Source organism: Abramis brama (assembly GCF_963993115.1).
Source record: "Abramis brama genome assembly, chromosome: 17".
NCBI classification, from domain to species: Eukaryota; Metazoa; Chordata; class Actinopteri; order Cypriniformes; family Leuciscidae; genus Abramis; species Abramis brama.
The window spans coordinates 35,325,101-35,345,310 of NC_139979.1; the positions used below are offsets into that span (position 1 = coordinate 35,325,101).

At 43.8% G+C, this 20,210-nt stretch overlaps 2 protein-coding genes across 3 annotated transcripts in view; both read right to left on the reverse strand.

The window, feature by feature from the left end:
* LOC311066814 (uncharacterized protein) overlaps nucleotides 1-1,212 on the reverse strand; it is a 42,855-nt gene extending 41,643 nt beyond the window's left edge. The window contains exon 1 of the mRNA XM_084088194.1: nucleotides 313-1,212. Within this exon, the coding sequence (XP_083944320.1) occupies nucleotides 313-446 (134 nt within the window). The 5' untranslated portion in view covers nucleotides 447-1,212. The remainder of the gene's footprint in view (nucleotides 1-312) is intronic.
* Nucleotides 839-16,711, reverse strand: LOC311066813 (NACHT, LRR and PYD domains-containing protein 3-like; the record flags this gene model as incomplete). 2 transcript variants are annotated; one of them, XM_084088192.1, is made up of 6 exons in its annotated part: nucleotides 16,528-16,711; nucleotides 11,443-11,481; nucleotides 6,143-6,199; nucleotides 5,791-5,904; nucleotides 1,868-1,996; nucleotides 839-1,427 (listed from the first exon to the last, which is right to left on the reverse strand). In XM_084088192.1, the coding sequence occupies exons 3-6, from the start codon at nucleotides 6,190-6,192 to the stop codon at nucleotides 839-841; spliced, it is 882 nt and encodes a 293-aa protein (XP_083944318.1). In that variant the 5' UTR covers nucleotides 6,193-6,199; nucleotides 11,443-11,481; nucleotides 16,528-16,711. The 2 variants fall into 2 exon arrangements, with proteins under 2 accessions (XP_083944318.1, XP_083944319.1); XM_084088193.1 differs by lacking the exons at nucleotides 6,143-6,199; nucleotides 11,443-11,481.
* Between the last annotated feature and the right edge of the window lie 3,499 nt (nucleotides 16,712-20,210).

Consider the following 20,210-nt stretch of genomic DNA (forward strand, 5'->3'; position numbering starts at 1 on the left):
GATTGTGGGAGATTGAAGAACACGAAGGATACTCTTGATGCATCCTTCAAAATGAGCTGAATTAAAGACACAAAATGAAGTCTGTCTTAAAAACATCCTTCAAACTGAGACGACCTTCAGAGGCGCTTGATGACGTGGCAGTCGAGATATGCAGTCTTACTAGGACACAGCCACAGTTTGAGAAACACCCGCAAATTATGTACAATATCCCAGAAATCAATCTGTGCCCCGTGATTTAAACAACTCTGATCTCTTAGTTTCTCTTTGTTCATAATGTTTTAGACTGTAATGATTGCACTCAGTGTTACTTACTGATCATTTCTGTCTCCAATTAATTTGTACAGGTCAAACCCCTGCAGTGTCTCCTCTGAGGACAACAACACAAACACTAAAGCTGACCACTGAGACGAGGAGAGTTTCACAGCACGTAATCCTGCACGGCTCATATGAGGTTTAGCTTCGTTCACTAGAGAAAGATCACCCAGTTCATTCAGACAGTGAAACAGATTGATGTATTTATCTGGAGAGGGATTCTCACTGATCTTTTCTTTAATATAGTCAACTGTTCTCTTATTGTTGTGAGAGCTGTTTGCTGTCTGTGTCTTTAGTTCTTGTAAGAGACTCTGATTAGACTTCACTGACAGACCCAGAAGGAAACGAAGGAAAAGGTCCAGATGCCCATTTTTACTGTGTAAAGCCTCATCCACAGCTCTCTGATGGAGATCAGATAGGGAAACTTTGTCTCTATTAGTTGGTTTGGTAATCTGGTCAAACACATTGATGTTATTGTTGATAAGGGAGAGATGCACATATAGAGCTGCTAGATGTTCCTGAATGCTCAGATGAACAAAGCAGAAGACTTTTCGCTCTGAAAATCCAGAGACAGACGACACTCATCCAGACCATCGAAGATGAACAACACTTTATACTCATCACTGGATATTTCCATTTCTTTTGTTTCAGGGAAAAAGCGATGAAGAAGATCTGAAAGACTGAGTGTTTTGCCCTTCATCAAGTTGAGCTCTCTGAAAGCAAGTGGAAATATGAGCTGGACATCCTGATTCTCTTTCCCTTCAGCCCAGTCCAGGATGAACTTCTGCACAGAGACTGTTTTTCCAATGCCAGCGACTCCCTTTGTCAGCACAGTTCTGATGGGTTTGTCCTGTCCAGGTAAAGGTCTAAAGATGTCACTGCATTTGATCAGTGTGTCCTCTGTTTCTGCTCTCCTGGACTGTGTCTCAATCTGTCTCACCTCATGCTCATTATTGATCTCTCCACTTCCACTCTCTGTGATGTAGAGCTCTGTGTAGATCTCATTCAGGAGTGTTGGGTTTCCCTGCTTTGATATTCCCTCATACAAACACTCAAACTTCTGTCTCAGATTTGATCTCAATGTGTTGAGGACTTCAGCAGGTTTAGAGTCATTGCTGTAAAATTAAAATACCACATTATTACACAAGTCAGAGAAGTAAATAGCCATAAATTACAAAACTATTTATGGGACACAGAACATCATTAGGTTTCTGAAATGTGTTGATCATTAATCATGTGTTTGAGTGATTTTTTTCACAGTTTTGTTTTTAACTGGTCTGGATAGAAGGTTTGACCTTAAATCAGAATGAAGAGGGTAAAGAATCAGACATATTGATATTGATGTAATTGTGTCATTAACTGAGTAACAGACCAACAGCTTTTACAGTGTGTGAATGTATTAACAATACAATACATAGAGCTTTACACAAGAGCACAATGATAATCACTAATAGACTGAAACCAGCAAGATTGTAACTCATTAAACTGCTGTATATTAATAACAATTTCATAAAAATCAAATACTATAAGAATAACTTTTATAGAAGTGATATACCTGAGATCAGGCCGTTTCTCTCCACTCTTAAACTTCATTGGCGGATCCATAGAGCAGTTACTCTTCACAGACACACGGACTCTGGACTCTGGTTTTGATCTCTTCTGCTGGACTGAACTGGTTTTCAAACTAAGTAAAACAAAAAGCATACAGACTTATAAATGTTGTGCACTTTTACTGGAATCTTATATCTTAGGGAAGACCAGGGAGTGTTGTAACACTTTTGCTTTAAAGTCCCTGTAAAGTCAAAATTAAGTATGTGCTCTGAGTTTGTCACACCAGAGAAAAATGTTTTATTATCCCCCAGCCAAATTTGAATGATAAAAAAGCCACCAAGTAAATAAAATAAGCTATCAAAATCTTGAAAAAATCAGGAGTATTCTCTGCTCTCAAACGCTGGGGGCGTGTACGCTGAAGCCACGCCCACTCGCGGGAAAGTTGACTCGCGGACACGCACTGCCGATGATGGCTCCAGTTGTCGGCACGACGGGAGGATGAACGCCGAGGCGGGAGATAGTCGGTTCGGCCCCATTCACCAGTAACAGCGGATTATCAGTGAATCCCAGTTGTCTCCGACGAAAGTTTATAAAACTATCCTTTGTAAAATGACCACTACAGAGGCGGGTTTTGGCGGTGATCCTCAGCTCTCCATCAAGGTGGCTCTTCACAAAATTAATCAACCTCTTCTTGATATGATCGTTTTTCGGAAATTTAAATAAGGACACCGATCTGTTTTGTAAGTGATCGCATCCAGGAAATACGCATTTCCGTGACGAAGGCATAGCTAGCTAGCAAACTGTAGACTGCAGCCTCAGCGGGTCCAGTGCGTCATCGAGCCACCGTTTTAGCCCCGCCCACAACATCCTGAACACAGCAATGGTGAAAAACTGTTTAATGGTCTAACTCCACAATTCAGTACCTCACAGTTCACAGTCTTTTTAATGTGTTTTAGCAATACATTTCTAACATTTCTAACATTTATAATGTGTTTAGATTTTTTTTTTTTTTGCCTTTATAGGGACTTTAATGTTTGTAACTCAGTGGTGTTTTGCACTGTTTCAAACTTTGATTAAATTTTTTTTGAGAAATTAACTTACTAGTTTGAAAAATGTTAAGCATGATTCTAAAAATGTATTAAAGCAACCGATAATATTAGGAATTATGAATTCAAAACAAACAAATTCAAAACAACTATAGAATTATAGAATGATTAAACTCAGGTGAACATCAACCATGATCACATGACTTTTCTCAAAGGCACAATGGAGGATGAAGGCTCAACCGACTAAAGAGACCAATGTTTAGCTGACCTTTAAAGATAAAGCACCTTACTGTACTCTAGTAATGGTACTCTTGCTGTGAAACATCACTGTTCTGACCAGACACTGTGAAGCTTTCAACAAATCTGAACCAGCGATTAGAAAAATCCACTAAATGTTACACCTACTTTATACTATAAAGGTGGAAAAAATCTCAGCTTACACTTACTTGATGTCATTGCCAGTATTAAGGCCCGTTCACACCAAGAACGATAACTATAAAGATAACTATAACGATAACTATATTTGCGTACACACCAACGAACGATAACGGTCTTTTCATTCTAAGCACTCGCGCTGCAGTTTCAAAGTAGCGAAAATGGATGACCAGCTTCTGCTTTACGTCACACACAAACTGAAAAAGAGACGAGAGGAGTCGGGAGAATCCGTTACTCTGATTAGAAAGTTGTCCTCTTTTGAAGACAAATTTTATTCATACTTTGGAATGAATCAATATCAGTTTGCTGAATTTACACGTCTTTTACCAGCAGATGTCCTCAGCATGCTACGTTGCGAGCGCCTCTAAACAGTGAATCTAGTTACCCCAGATTTCCACCAGCTGCAGAACGGCTGCGTGTCGGCTCCGTGCTCCGCTGTCCTTCAATACCCACCAGGTCCGGATTTGTTGCGGAACGGCTGCGGCCATGACTAACAGCTGAAGTCACGAGATCTTGCGAATTCACGTATGATCACGTGATATAAGTGCTGAATTGCTGCGGAGCTCTCCGGCATCCGGCAAAAATAGAAGCTCTGCGTATCTGCTCCGGAGGGCTGCGGATCACTGGAGTCGGAACGCAGCCGTTCTGCAGTCAGTGAAAATACACACATTGGGTCTCATTCATGAAACATTCGTAAATATACGAGTAAATATGTGAGTGATTTGCGCGTAAAGAGACATTCCCGAAAATTCTTCTCCTGATTCACAAATACTTCGTAAACGTCAGATTTGATAGTGAAATGTGTGTGTGGGTTAATGAATTCCAATCACTCGTAAATGGGACGCGCGTGCACGCTCATTCTCAATTACCATAAATCCCGCCAATTAAAACCGACTGACAGCTATATATGGGCATCATATTATGACACGAAACGAAGGATTTCAACATGTCTTCTCAAAAGCGAATGCTATTGTATTATTACATGTATAATTTTGGAAGAAAAAAAAAAAAAAAAGCGAATGAAGAAGAGAAATTTCTCAGATGCAGAAATTGAAGTTTTATTATCAGAAGTTCATTCAAAACGCCACATTTTATTTTCAAGCGTACATAGTGGCGTATCAGGTCCTAAAAAAAAAGGATTTTTTTAGGTAATAGGCTACATGCTTTAGGTAAAAATGCTTGGCAGCATATTACAGATGCAGTTAATGGAGTTTCATCTTTTAATCGAACAGTCCCAGAAGTGAAAAGAAAATGGTTCGACATGAAGCTTGACTGCAACACTTGTAACTTGCGGACTTGTAAAAAAAAAAACAAAAAAAAAAACAGCTTGAATATAAAAAAATAAAAAAAACTTGTGGACTTGTGTTCCGTTTGCAGATGCTATTACTGGCTCTCGTAATACAAGTAAAAAGAAAAACCGTATGTAATTACTATATATAATACTTTTTCAAAATGCTGTGTAAATATGTACCCGATTACGTTGAATTAAAATGCAGTTTATTAATGAGCAAAACGTTCGGATGTTAAACGTACTATTTACGCGTGGCTGGGAGCAGGTGTAGATTTCTTTCGTACCAACTAACATTTGGGAAATACGAACATTTTAATGAATCCGAAAATTTACGCCAGAACCACTTTACACACGATTTACACAAAAATTCGTTCTGCTCGTGTTTCATGAATGAGACCCATTGACTTTAATGGAAACCTATTGACTCCACCGCCGTTCCGGAGCGGATCCGCAGCCGTTCCGCAGTTGGTGGAAATTAGGGGTTAGTCTAGTGCAGACTAATCTAACAGTGAATTTAGCTGATTAAGTCAATAGTGGAATAAAAACAACGCCTAGTCAACACCTTATATATATATATATATATATACACACACAACGCCTTTTTCACTGAAACTTCAAAGGAAGCAATACAATGTTGTCGAAACTAGATGTAATTTTGTTACACTATTTGCTGCTAGCCTGCATAATGATCTCATCGTCAATACTTCTCGCCATTTATTCCAAGGGTACGACCGATTGCGTTCCATGTATCCATATATCCATCCATTTTTTTAATGTATCCTCGAAAAGGAGCTTGACTTGTCAAACAGAGGTGGATTTTTCTGTACCTCTGCGATTAACTTCTCCACAATGTCACGTGTCATATGAAATGCGCAAGCTCTTTAAATTAGAATGGATTCTGATTAGCTGTCAGTGTTTTATCATTTGACAGCTGGAAAAAAAATCATTCAAGTGATCCCAAAAACATCGTTCATCATATCTTTATCGTTATAGTTGTGGTACTCTGCTATTCTTTAATATTAAGAATGATTTTTAGAACTATATCTTTCTCTTCATCGTCCTTGGTGTGAACGGGCCTTTAGACTGACTGACTAAGATAATTTATGCTTCTAATTCAAAAGTGTCATAAGCACATCTTTTATAGAAATAACATACCTGAGATCAGGCCGTTTGTCTCCACTCTTAAACTTTAGTGGGCGATCCATAGACCAGTTACTCTTCATAGACACACAGCTGGACTCTGGGTTTGAGCTCTTCTGCTGGACTGAACTGGAACAGAGAACAGATTCAGTTTAATCCTTTAGATTGCTGTGTTCATTCTTTATGAGAGGAACCATATTAACATAAACATTTATCTTTCAACTAAAAGCACTTTATAATCTTTTTATCTAACATTTATGTTAGTTTCAAAACAAAAACAGGCAAAAATATATATATATATTTTTGTGTAAACTTTCTCTAGGTTCTGTGATGTAACACAATATTTAACAATGTTTGTTGAAAGTACCTGCATCCTGGAGAACAATCTCCATCTCTGGATCCTTGTGAATCAGCCATGATGAAGCTGTCACGGTTTTCAGATGCATTGTTTCCTTCTTGTCTCGTGCCTTTGTTATTTGTGTGTGTGTCTGTGTCGCGTGGGTTGGGCGTGGCCCAAACAATCCTGTTCATTCATTCAATCTCTAATCAGCTCGGCGCCAGCTGCAACTCATCTCCATAGCCTATTTATACTCACCGGTTTCTTTTCTCCACTGTCAGATCGTTGTCGATGTCTAGATGTCTGGTGTTCCTCGTCTGTGATCGTGTGGTGTTGTTCGAGTTTCCTGTTACCTGTTCCAGTTCGTGTTCACGTCGGATTCCTCATCATCATCATCATCACATCACCCTGCACCAGCTCATCTCTCTGTGTTTGGCCATCGAGGTCCCTGCGCTGCCCACCCACCAGTGTTGTTTGTTGCCTCTGTTAAAGCTTGTCTCTAATAAAGAGTTGACTGCACCTGCTTTTGCTTCCTCGTTAATCCAGCATGACAGAACGATCTGACCAGAGCATGGAAGCAGCGGGCGGAGCTCAGATCGCCATGGAGGCATTCATCAATCGCAGTATTCAACGCATGGATGCCCAGGAGGACGGGCTGAACAACACTGGTCGTGCGGTTCAAGCTCTGGTGGCGCAGGTGTCCGAGCTCACCCAGCAGATCCAACAGCTGCGTGTTCCCACTGCGCCGCCCACACCGGCCGCTCCTCCTATACCATCTGATCCTCTCTCCCAGTCGGAACCTCGTCTGCCTGCACCCGAGAGGTATGCCGGAGAACCCAGTTTCTGTCGAGCGTTCCTGAATGCATGTTCTTTGCAATTTGCTTTACAGCCTAGAACCTTCAACAATGAGCGAGCCAAAGTCGCCTTTGTGCTGTCACTACTGACTGGGAGAGCGGCACTCTGGGGGACGGCGGTGTGGGAGAACCAAGACCCTTGCTGCGCGTCGTTCCAGGCACTCTCCGCCGCCATGAAGCAAGTGTTCGACCGGGCGGTCACGGGAAGAGAGGCGGCAAGAGTACTCGCCGAGCTTCGTCAGGGTGATCGTTCGGTATCGGATTATTCGATCGAATTCCGGACCCTCGCGGCAGAGTGCCGATGGAACGACGAGGCGCAGTGGGACATGTTCCTGCATGGGCTGGCTGACCGCGTCCAGAAGGAAATCTACGCCCTGGACCTGCCCACTACGTTGAACGGACTTATTGACTTAGCACTACGAGTGGATGCTAGACTGTCGAGAGTCGAGCGACATGCCCTTTCCGGTCGTTCGTTTGGAGCTACAGAGAGTCTGCGGTCCAGCGGCATGGACGCGGTCAGCCCTACCCACGATCCCGAGCCCATGCAGGTAGGGCGAGCTCGGCTTTCCCGGGAGGAGAAGGAAAGGCGGAGGTCCCGTGGCCTTTGCCTTTACTGCGGCGGAGCGGGACATTTTTCCATCACGTGTCCGGTAAAAGGCCACGCCCGATAGTAACAGTGAGGCTACTATCGGGTGGGATCTCCGCCGAGAAGACCTCATCGACATCTACTCTCCTCCCGGTAAGACTAAGATGGTCAACACTTCAACACGACTGTCATGCACTATTGGACTCCGGGGCGGAAGGTAATTTTATGGACTACACTCTTGCACATAACCTCCAGATCCCCCTTCAGTCACTTCCTCAAGACATTTCTGTTCACGCTCTAAATGGCCAAGAACTTCCTGTGATTTCACTCTCCACTGGTCCCATCACCCTCATCACGTCTGGTAACCACTCAGAGACTCTGTCATTTTACATCATGGATTCACCTCTTGCACCCATAGTACTCGGACATCCCTGGTTAACTAGACATAATCCCAAGGTGGACTGGCTCCGTAAATCCATCACGGAGTGGAGCACTGAGTGTCATGAGTCCTGTCTTTTGTCTGCCTGTTCGTCTGTTCCTATGTCTGTGTTACAGGAGGAAGCAGTGGATTTGTCTAACGTGCCCGCGGAGTACCACGACCTGAGGGAAGTGTTCAGTAAGTCTCGAGCTGCTTCTCTACCTCCGCATCGTCCCTACGACTGTGCCATAGATTTATTACCAGGTAAATCTCCGCCTAAGGGCAAGTTATATTCACTTTCTGCTCCAGAAAGGGAGGCCATGGAGAAATATATTTCTGATTCTCTAGCAACGAAGTTCATTCGCCCTTCCTCTTCTCCGGCGGGGGCGGGGTTCTTTTTCGTGGGGAAGAAGGATGGATCTCTGCGACCTTGTATTGACTACCGGGGGCTGAACAACATCACGGTAAAGAATACTTATCCTTTGCCGTTGATGTCTTCAGCTTTCGAGAGGTTGCAGGGAGCGTCACTTTTCACGAAATTGGATTTACGTAATGCTTATCATTTGGTCCGCATCAGGGAGGGGGATGAATGGAAGACTGCTTTTAACACCCCCAGGGGTCACTTTGAATACTTGGTCATGCCCTTCGGGTTGTCCAACTCCCCAGCAGTCTTCCAGGCTCTCGTCAATGACGTGCTGCGAGATATGGTCGATCAGTTCATATATGTTTACCTGGATGACATATTGATTTTTTCTTCTTCTCTCCAGGAACATGTGCAGCACGTCCGACGAGTGCTTCAGAGGTTGCTAGAGAATGGGCTTTTTGTCAAGGCGGAGAAATGCGAGTTCCACGCACAGTCGGTTCCATTTCTTGGGTACATCATTTCGTCTGAGGGAGTACGTATGGACCCTGATAAGGTTAAGGCTGTGGTGGAGTGGCCAATCCCAGATTCTCGCAAGGCCCTGCAGAGGTTTCTGGGATTCGCCAACTTTTACCGACGTTTCATTCGTAATTTTAGCCAACTAGCCGCACCTCTGACTGCCTTGACCTCCCCCAGAACTACGTTCAGGTGGTCAGACGCGGCTGAAGCCGCGTTTGCCAAACTGAAGAGCCGCTTCGTTTCGGCTCCCATTCTGATAGCCCCTGATTCTTCACGTCAGTTCGTGGTGGAGGTCGATGCGTCAGAGGTGGGGGTAGGTGCGGTGTTGTCCCAACGTTCTTCCACAGACGAAAAGATGCATCCCTGCGCGTTTTTATCTCATCGTTTGTCCTCTGCCGAACGTAACTATGACATTGGTAATAGGGAGTTGTTGGCAGTCAAGTTGGCGTTGGAGGAGTGGCGTCACTGGTTAGAAGGGTCGGGGGTACCTTTTATCGTCTGGACCGATCACAAGAATTTGGAATACATTCGGTCTGCTAAAAGATTAAACTCCAGGCAGGCTCGGTGGGCACTTTTTTTCGGTCGTTTTGACTTTACTCTATCGTACCGCCCGGGTTCTAAAAACATCAAACCCGATTCCTTATCTCGCATTTTTGATCGCTCCGAACGCCTGGTTACTCCCGAGTGCATTTTACCCGAGACCCTATTTGTCTCCACACTCACATGGGAGGTCGAGTCGAAGGTCAAGAAGGCCTTAGAAGGGGTAACGCCCCCGGTCGGTTGCCCACCGAACCGTTTATTTGTGCCGGAGGGATTACGGTCAGACGTTATTCAGTGGGGACATTGTTCCAACGTAGCCTGTCATCCAGGAGTGACTCGTACTAGTTTTCTGGTTAAACAACGATTCTGGTGGCCTCTCATGGCCCGGGACATTCACAGTTTTGTTTTGGCTTGCTCGGTTTGTGCCATTGGTAAGTCTTCCAATCGACCCCCAGATGGGTTACTTCAACCGCTGCCTGTCCCTTCGAGACCCTGGTCCCACATCGCGCTAGATTTTGTTACCGCCCTCCCACCCTCCCAGGGCAACACGGTAGTTTTGACCGTGGTGGACCGGTTCTCGAAGGCGACTCACTTTATTCCCTTGCCCAAATTACCCTCAGCCAAGGAGACAGCGGTGGCTGTCGTGGATCACGTCTTTCGTTTACATGGCCTTCCGATTGACGTGGTTTCCGACAGGGGACCCCAATTTGTGTCCAAATTTTGGAGAGAGTTTTGTAAACTACTGGGCGCGACTGTTAGTCTGTCCTCAGGGTTTCATCCCCAGAGCAATGGTCAAACCGAGAGAGCCAACCAGGATCTGGAGAGAATGTTGCGGTGTTTGGTATCCAAGAATCCTTCTTCCTGGAGTCAACAACTGTCTATGGTGGAGTACGCCCACAATACATTACCAGTGTCATCCACGGGTCTTTCTCCGTTTGAGTGTAGTGTAGGTTACCAGCCACCTATTTTTCCCAGTCTGGAGTCCGAAGTCGCGGTTCCCTCCGCACACGCCTTTGTCCAGAGGTGTCACCGCACCTGGACTAGAGCCCGTGAGACTCTACTCCAGGTGAGGTCGCGCACCAAGGCTAAAGCCGATCGCCACCGGTCGAAGCCTCCCGTATACGTCGTTGGTCAAAAAGTGTGGCTTTCTACTAAGAATATTCCTCTCCGTTCCGTATCGAATAAGCTCGCACCCAAATTTATTGGCCCGTTTTCTGTCACCAAGATCATTAGTCCGGTGGCAGTCCGCCTCAACCTTCCTCCCGCGTACAGGAGAATTCACCCCGCCTTCCATGTATCCAAGATTAAGCCTGTGTTTCGATCAGCGATTAACCCGCCAGTTCCGGTTCCTCCCCCGCCGCGTCTCGTAGATGGGGAGCCTACTTATTCGGTAAATCGTATTCTGGACTCTAGGCGGAGGGGACGCGGAGTCCAGTACTTGGTGGACTGGGAAGGTTACGGTGCGGAGGAGAGAAGTTGGGTTCCTACAAGAGACATTCTGGATCACTCCCTTATTGATGATTACAATCGACAGGTAAGGGAGTCTGGGGACGCCAGGAGGCGTTCCTAGGAGGGAGGGTACTGTCACGGTTTTCAGATGCATTGTTTCCTTCTTGTCTCGTGCCTTTGTTATTTGTGTGTGTGTCTGTGTCGCGTGGGTTGGGCGTGGCCCAAACAATCCTGTTCATTCATTCAATCTCTAATCAGCTCGGCGCCAGCTGCAACTCATCTCCATAGCCTATTTATACTCACCGGTTTCTTTTCTCCACTGTCAGATCGTTGTCGATGTCTAGATGTCTGGTGTTCCTCGTCTGTGATCGTGTGGTGTTGTTCGAGTTTCCTGTTACCTGTTCCAGTTCGTGTTCACGTCGGATTCCTCATCATCATCATCATCACATCACCCTGCACCAGCTCATCTCTCTGTGTTTGGCCATCGAGGTCCCTGCGCTGCCCACCCACCAGTGTTGTTTGTTGCCTCTGTTAAAGCTTGTCTCTAATAAAGAGTTGACTGCACCTGCTTTTGCTTCCTCGTTAATCCAGCATGACAGAAGCTGCAGGAGAATCTGATGAGTTTGATCTCCTCCACTGACTCTGAATGAAGAAACATCCAGACACTAAATTAAATGATTAAATTAAACAACCTTCATAATTTAAATAAAATTATTTTAAAAAATGGAATAAAAAGATTTAAACCTTTAAAAAAAAAAAAAAAAAAAACATAATTTAGCTGAACATATCTGGAGTGTGGGAGAAAAAGGATCATGTGACTGCGTTAACTCAAGCTCATTGGGCTTTTTCACACACACAAACCCGTTAGATTTAGAATTTGGGGGGGTTCCAAGATGGCGTACTGCTAAGTTTGCCTTTATCGGGCTCCGCTGACAAATCTTCTTTTAACAGCCAAACTACACTACTTAAAGTCCTGTTACATGTATTTGTTTACATAAATACTTCATACTGCCCCTCAATATCTTAAAGATGAAATCTGCTGCAGACAAAAGGAAAGAAAAAGAGATGTCGCGTGTTTCACGTGTGTCCGATGGGAGCTTCCACAGCTATTCATCTCCCGGTGAGACCCTCTTATCTACTCCACTTCCGGAGAGCCCAGGTAAGCCCCCTTCAAAGAAAGGCAAAGCAGAAGACGACGCCATGATTTCCACTCTCTCAACGCTCTTAAAATTGAAGGGCTAAAAAAGACGGTGGATTTTGTATGTGCCGAGTTGAATGATATTAAAGGGAAAGTTGGCCACGTCGAAGCTAGACTAAATACTGAAGAAAAGAAGATGGAGCTCTGCGAAATAAGAATTGCAGACTTGGAGAGTCTCGCCGCTGGAACTTGCGTTTGCATGGAGTACCTGAAAAGGAAAATAAAGAATGCCAGAACCGAATCTATCCGTATTTGTGCGGCCATCTTTCCAGAGGAGAGCAAAACTCTTCCAGATAAGATTGACTCTGTCCACCGCATTGGGAAGAGGATTCCGAATACCTCAAGGCCACGTGCGATCATTATTCAGTTTTCCTCACGTGTGATAAGAGATGGTGTGTGGAGAGCGGCGAAATCGTCAGAGTTTCTGCGTGCGAACGGTCTTCGTTTTACTGAGGATCTCACTGTTTTTGACAGAGAAAGGAGGAAGTTGCTGTGGCCGGCTGTTGAAAAGGCCCGCAAGGAGGGCAAAAGGGCGCATTTTGTCGGACACCATGCATTCATCGAGGGCTCTGAAATTAACCCTATGTAAGCCTGTTTAATCTGTTCATCTCATTCCAAGTGAGCTTTTTTGAGCTCTACCTTTTCGTTATGGAGCAGAACTATTGATGGCTGTAAGCGCACTTGACTTGGCCTTGTCGTCAGCTGCTTATGCGTTGTCAACCTCAGTAAGCTCGGTTATCTGCTGTTCGTTGTTAAACAGTTCTTTTTGTATGTCTATTTCTATTATTTCTCTCAATGCCAGGGTGCTAAGAGACATTACTAAACGGAAGGCTTTGTTTCTGTATGCCAAATCGTTCAAGACTGATTTTTGTTTTTTTCAAGAGTCCCATTCCGTTGCCAGCGATACTACTTTTTGGAAAAATCAGTGGAACAATGATGTTTGGATGGCTCACGGTTCGGAGCGTTCAACTGGAGTTCTGACTTTGAAAAACCTTTTTGCTGGGGGACGTTTTGCACTACTTTAGCGACCCGAATGGACATTTTCTGCTTATGGTCATTTGTGTAAACAATACTGTTGTAATACTAATTAATATCTATGGGTATAATAGTTCTCATGAGAATGATCTATTGATTTTTGCGATAGAAGGGAAAATTCTGTTGTGGCTTAATGCTTACCCAAATGCCTTAGTTTTCATTGGTGGGGACCTAATATTGTACCTGATAATAATCTTGATAGACTGCCACCTAAACAGCCTCTGTTAATCCTAAATTAAAGATATTAATGGATAAATTTGATATTATTGATATTTAGAGGGAAACATTTCCGAACACTAAATCCTATACTTGGAGTAACAAAAATTGTTCTAGACAGTCCCGAATAGACTACTGGCTTGTTTCACAATCTGTTAAGGATTTCAATGTTTCTGTTAGCATTCTCCCTTCACCCATGACTGATCATAAAGCAACTCTTATCCAATCCCCTCTATCTTCAGTTATCTCTTCTTCAAAACCTAGAGCCTCTTACTGGAAGTGTAACTCTTCTTTGCTTGAGCATGATCAATTAAGGAAAAACATTTTATTTTTGATTGAGTATTACTGGATCAAAGCACAAAAGGAAAATAAATACGGCCTCAATTGGGAACTTCTTAAACATGAAATTAGCAAGTGTGCTAGGAATTTTGGCAGCCTTCTAGCTAAACGTAAAAGACTTAAAGAAGAGACTATAATTTCCAAAATAATGACTCTCTCTGGGAAAATGCAGGATGGTTTGTCAGAAGCTGAATTGGCAGAATTTATTGATCTGCAAACTCAGTTAAACTCAGTGTATAAGAAAAAGGCGTAGGGTGCTTTTATTCACTCTAGAAGAAGGTGGCTAGAACAAGGGGAACAAAGTACTGCATATTTCTTCAGCATGGAAAAGTATAATGTTAGAAATTTAACTATTAATTCTTTAAATTTAAATGGTAAGGTTATTTCTGACCCAAAGGAAATCGGAACATTTTGTGCAAACTTCTACTCATATCTTTACAGCTCTAAATATTGCAAAGACTCAGCTTTGTCTTTTTCCAGTCTTTGAAAGATGTTAGGACATTATCTAATGAAGATAATAGCACCTGCGATCGTGATTTATCTATTGATGAAATAATTGAGTCTATTGAAGCTCTTAAGAACAATAAGTCTCCGGGCACAGATGGGCTGACAGCCGAATTGTACAAAAGTTTTGCTTCTGAGTTAGCACCTTTCCTGCTTGAAACTTATGTGGAAAGTATTGCGTCTGAGACACTTCCACCTACTTTGTCACAGGGATTACTTACTTTAATACCTAAACCTAAGAAAGACATTCTTTTGATTGATAACTGGCGTCCAATCTGCTTGTTAAATTGTGATTATAAGATATTATATATGTGATTATAACTCCTTACTACTTCCCTGTTGAATAGTCAGTTACAAGGGATTAATATAGCAGATAAACACATTATTATAACTCAGTTAGCTGATGATACCAGACTCTTTTTAAAAAACGACTTGCAGATCCCTATTGCTCTTGATCTTATCAAAGTGTTCTCAAAAGCTTCTGGTCTTTCTCTGAATTTAGATAAATGTGAACTTCTTCCCTTAAAGTCTTGTTCTGCTCCATTCCTGCACAATATTCCTGTTAAGTCTCAAGTGAATTATTTGGGTGTTACAGTTTGTAAAGATGTCAATGCGAGAAGGAATTTAAACTTTGATCCAGTAATTACTAAAGCTAAGAAAAAATGTAATTCCTGGCTCCAAAGAGACTTGTCTTTACGAGGAAGGGCTCTCCTCGCTAAAGCAAATGGTATTTCTAGATTGACCTACCCTGCTCTTTCTCTGCATGTGGACAAGACAATTTGTGTAAAGGTTGATAGAATGCTTTTTGAATTTTTATGGAAACACAAGAGACATTACATCAAAAAATCTGTTGTCATAAATAGCGTTGAACATGGCGGTTTTAACTTTCTTGATTTTGCTTCTTTAAACAATACGTTTAAAATCAATTGGTTGAGGCAGTTCTTGTATGATTCTGATTCAATATGGAATGCTATTCCCAATTATATTTTTTCTAAAGTTGGTGGTCTCCCCTTTCTGTTAGTATGTAATTATAATATCTCTAAATTGCCCATCAAATTGTCAAATTTCCATAAGCAGGTGCTTTTGGCCTGGCACTTGATTTACAAACCTAATTTTAGTCCCCACAGGTATTTTATTTGGAATAACCATGATATCCGTTATAAAAATAAAACACTTTTCTTTTCAGATTGGTTTAATAATAATATTTTTTTTTTGGTTTCTCAACTTATAGATTAAAATGGTCATTTGTTTTCTTATTCTGAATTCTTAACTAAACATTGTATTCCTGTCACCCCACAAGACTTTGCCATAGTGATGGATGCCATCCCTAGCGGAGCTATTGCACTTTAAAAAAAACTCTGCTGATTCTTTACTCTCTTCTACCTCTTGGATACATCCTTGCGAGACAGCAATAGGGAAGATCTGTTTTTTATCTAGTCCCTCTCTTAGGAATAGAAAGATTAGACAACTTTTTCAGAATGATATTATTACTGTCCCTTCTGTAATATCATATTGGAGTAATTGTTTTGATGATATTCCTTGGAAGAAAGTGTGGTCTCTATCCAACAAATATTTAAAAGGTTAAAGAGATATCATTCAAGTTGTTACATCGATTTTACCCAGTCAATCTTTATATCCAAAAAATGTTTCCTGAGTTGGATCCCCTTTGCTCCTTCTGTGGAGTGGAAGACAAGTCTTTACCTCACCTTTTTTGGGATTGTGTTCATGTAGCCACTTTTTGGAAGAAATTTTGTCTGTTTGTACGTGCTTCTTTATTAGTTAATTTTTCTTTGGTGTTTAAGGATGTCTTATTTGGATTTTATAACTCTGACAAGAATCTAAAAGACAAGTACTTTCTTATAAATCTGTTTATTTTTCTAGCCAAGTTTTTTTGTACAGAAGTGTAAATTTTTGTCTGTCAAACCTCTTTTTTTTTGTCTGTTTATTTTACTTGCTTTTTATTTAACTTGCTTTAACTGGCTTTTTGTCTACTGTTTATAATTATATTATTGTTGATATAATTCTGTTTTGAGTTGTAACTATGTATTTGCGGTTATATCTGTTCAATAAATTATTATTATTTTTTTTAGAATTTTCGGAAAAATAACTGACACGAGAAACGCTGATTGAACATGTTCGGGTGAAAAAGAAAACAAACCCCGACCCACATCGACACTGATTTTGTTGACGTGTTTGTTGACGTTTGTCTGCGAGGTGTGAATATATGCCTATACGTGTTTACACATAAAATGTTAAACTTCTGGAAAATCACAAACAGCACCAAACGCAAAAGAAACATTGAAGTAAAATAAACCCTTTATTAAAGATTTCATATCAAACAATCACTTAAAATGTCATCCAGAGATATGAGGAAGTCACCACACATGAACACTCACCTTGATCAAACTTTTACAAGATACAGGATCTCAAATCCTCCAGCTTTAACATCATAAAACTACACGTAAATTCCTTCTTAAACGTTGATAAACACTTGCTCTGTTTTTTCCGTATCGTATTTCGCATTTTTCCTGCTTAAAATGGCGACAGGAGAACTTACTTTCACTTTCTATGTGTGACGAGAGAGAGAGAGAGAGAGAGAGAGAGAGAGAGAGAGAGAGAGAGAGAGAGAGAGAGACGTAAACAGAGACGCGCATTCACGAGAGCACTACAACGTTCTCTTACGAGAGTACTCTCATGTTGTGTAATTTTAGCTTACGCTACGGGAAAACTCCTTTTCTCGAGAATACTGAAGCAAGAAAATTATCCTTAATATTCCAGAATGTAAAACGCATTTGCTGCAGCAGGCAGACATAGGCGACACAGCGACTCGCGCGCCTATTGGCTGCTCTGCAGCAACTGCTGCAACCTATCAGTGCGTGCTGGCATGACTCCAGCGCCAATGGGAAGCCTTCCCGCGTTACGTCATGACCCCCCAGAATGGGTGTGGCCTTGAGCCTATAAATATCCCACGCGTGGGTTGCACAATGATTTTCGTCTCCTTCAGCGAGTGACTACACTTCACTGGATCTCTGAGAGAAGAAGCTGCGTCATCGAAAGGCACTTTCAGCGGGACGAGCTCGAGTTTTGAGGACGCCGGCTGGATTTTCACTGCCTTCACTCGCCGTACCTGCTGCTCTATCCGGCGCTTATATCCTTTACTGCTCCGTGTGTGTTCGCCGCTGCGACACACACACGTTTTCCTCTCTAAAAGAGTAAAGGCATTTCTAAATGCCACCTATGTACCACACGGACCACGCGCTCTCTAACGGCAGCTACCGTGAGTGCGAAGCATTGCCTCTCTCGACCCTGCGGGCTCGGCAGGCTTTGTTTTCCACCGAGTCCGCCTCAAAAACGTGGCGTTGATTCAAATGCCTCGTTCCAAGTGCACCCTGCGTGCATCGTGAGCTCGCAGCCAGCTTTCTTACGTACAGAAAGCGAACCTGCCCCTAGCGCCCTCCCATTCATAGGGCAGGGATCGAGCATTATGAGCGTTTTAAACATATGAACCCACGCCGGTGCTCCCCGCGTGACTCGCACGATGCTCTTATATGCTCACGCTAACTGATAGCTTGTATCATTTCCCCCTGTGGCTCAGTGGCGAAATCTAAGGCTTTCGTGCCAGAGACCCGTGTTCAAATCCCGGCTCTGGCGACAGACAAAAATTTATGCTCCTCTCTTCTAAACTCGCGGCCAGCTTTCTTACATACAGAAAGCGAACCCGCCCCTCGCACCCTCCCGTTCATACGGCGGGGCTCGAGTATTTTTCAGTGTTTTAAACATATGAGGCCACGCCGGTGCCCCCGCGTGACTCACATGACGCTCTCTGATATGCTCATGCTAACTGAAAGCTTATGTCTTTTTCCCCTGTGGTTCAGTGGCGACATCTAAGGCTTTCGTGCCAGAGACCCGTGTTCGATTCCCGGCTCTGGCGGCAAATAAATTATGTTGCTCTCCTTTGAGCTCGCGGCCAGCTTTCTTACGTACAGAAAGCGAGCCCGCCCCTCGCACCCTCCCGTTCATATGGCAGGGCTCGAGTATTATGAGCGTTTTTTAAACGTGAGCCCACGCCGAGGCCCTCCACATGATTCACATGACGCTCTCTTATCTGCTCACACTATTTACGTCATTTCCCCCTGTGGCGAAATCTTGGCTTTCGCGCCAGAGACCCGTGTTCGATCCCGGCTCTGGCGGCAGATATGAGTTATACTACTTGAGCCTCCTAAGTCTTCCTAGCCCCCCTAGGAAGGCGCCGATGGCTAAGTCCCGCTGCAGCCGGACCACCATCAAAATCGGCACGACCCGCTCTCCCAGAGGTGATTCGAAGAGTGTATTAGCAGCCAACGAGACAGTTCCTCAACTCACTCGCCTGCACACAAAACCCGTTCTCACGGCGACCCACTTCACGAGTTCACACTTACAAATAAGTCAGATAGAATAAATGCGTATTTGGCGTGCTGTCCGAGGAGAGGGCTCCGGGCTCGGTATTTGGCCCGAACCCAGAGTACTCCCCCCGTATTCCTGGCTGTGAAAGAACAAGCCAAGAGTGAGGAGTCGGTGTGGTGGAGGGATGCTGAAAACTGTCAAGGAAGTTAGGTGAGTTGACAGAGTGAATATATATATATGCTTCCTCTCATGCTGATAGGGTAGACATGGTAATTGTTTGATGAGTTGATTGATTGATTGATTGATTGATTGCTTGATTATTTGAATGTGCTCCTCCCGAACTTTGTTAATAAAACATCATATAAATCTCAAAAGAGCATTATGTCTGGTCATATTCCGGCTCAGGCCGAAGGTGTTTGAATGTAAGGAAGGTGCCCAGTGCCCACCCACGCACACAAACACTACCCTCTCTGTGTGTTACACTCATCCAGGGTCGAAAACAATAAAGCTGGCTCAGGCCGCTTGACCACTAAGTGTAGGAAAAGTGCCCACTGCTCAGTGTTCACCCCTGCACACAAGCACTACCCATGCAGTGTCTCACACCACCACAGGGTCCATATCAGTCAAACCGGCTCATGCCGTTCATGTGTAGGAAATGTGCCCGCTGTACAGCGCTCACCCCTGCCCGTGAAAACGACTGTATCTGCGCTTCGCACACACATATCGCCTCAGCGTATGAACCCAGCACGAGCTGGCAGTGTTTCAAGTGCAGATCACGTGTCTGCCTCTCAGCGCACACACTTTGTGAAAAACTCTCTGCGCCTCGCGCCGCGAGCTCACACAGCTGTTTCTGTAATAAAGCATCTCCCCATTCATTCTACAGAGCCACCACACAAAGCACTGTCTGCCCTATTCAAAATGAACATGATGAACGAACTGGTGGTTCCTCATGGTTTGGTCTCCAGGTCCCCGAATGTGAGCGACTGGAACCCAGACTTCATTCTACCCCTGTCAATTCACGCGAAAGCATGGGAATTAATACCAGGGGTTTCAGAATGGGTACCAAAGACAGTGAAACAGGGCTACTCGCTGCAATTCGCTCGCAGACCGCCGCGTTTCACAGCACAGGTCGAAACATCGGCGAATCAAGAAGTAGCACACCTACTTCGCGCCGAGATAGCGAATTCGCTGAAAAAAGGGGCAGTGGAACACGTTCCCTTAGCCCAGAGCGAGTCAGGGTTTTACAGCCGCAAGCGCTCCTCAGACGATGGGCCGTGAGAGTCCTGAATTATCTGGATGACTGGCTAATTTTAGCCCAGTCAAAGGAGGAACTGGTGTTACACAAGACATTACTGCTGGCCCATCTGGATCAGCTGGGCCTCAGAGTCAACTGGACCAAGAGCGTTCTATCCCCAAGTCAGGAAATATCCTTCCTGGGGATAGAGTTGGACTCCAGGTCTATGATGAACGCGCAGCGGCAATCCAGCGCTTTGCAGCAACATTCACCGTAGGGAAGAATCTTCCCCTCAGAATGTTTCAGAGGATGATGGGTCTCATGGCCTCAGCCTCGACGGTGCTGTGGCTGGGTCTATTACACATGCGCCCTTTTCAGCTGTGGCTGAAACGGCGCGTACCAGCAAAAGCGTGGAAGACAGGTTCGCTCTGTCTCACGGCAAATCAGACATGCGTTGCAGCT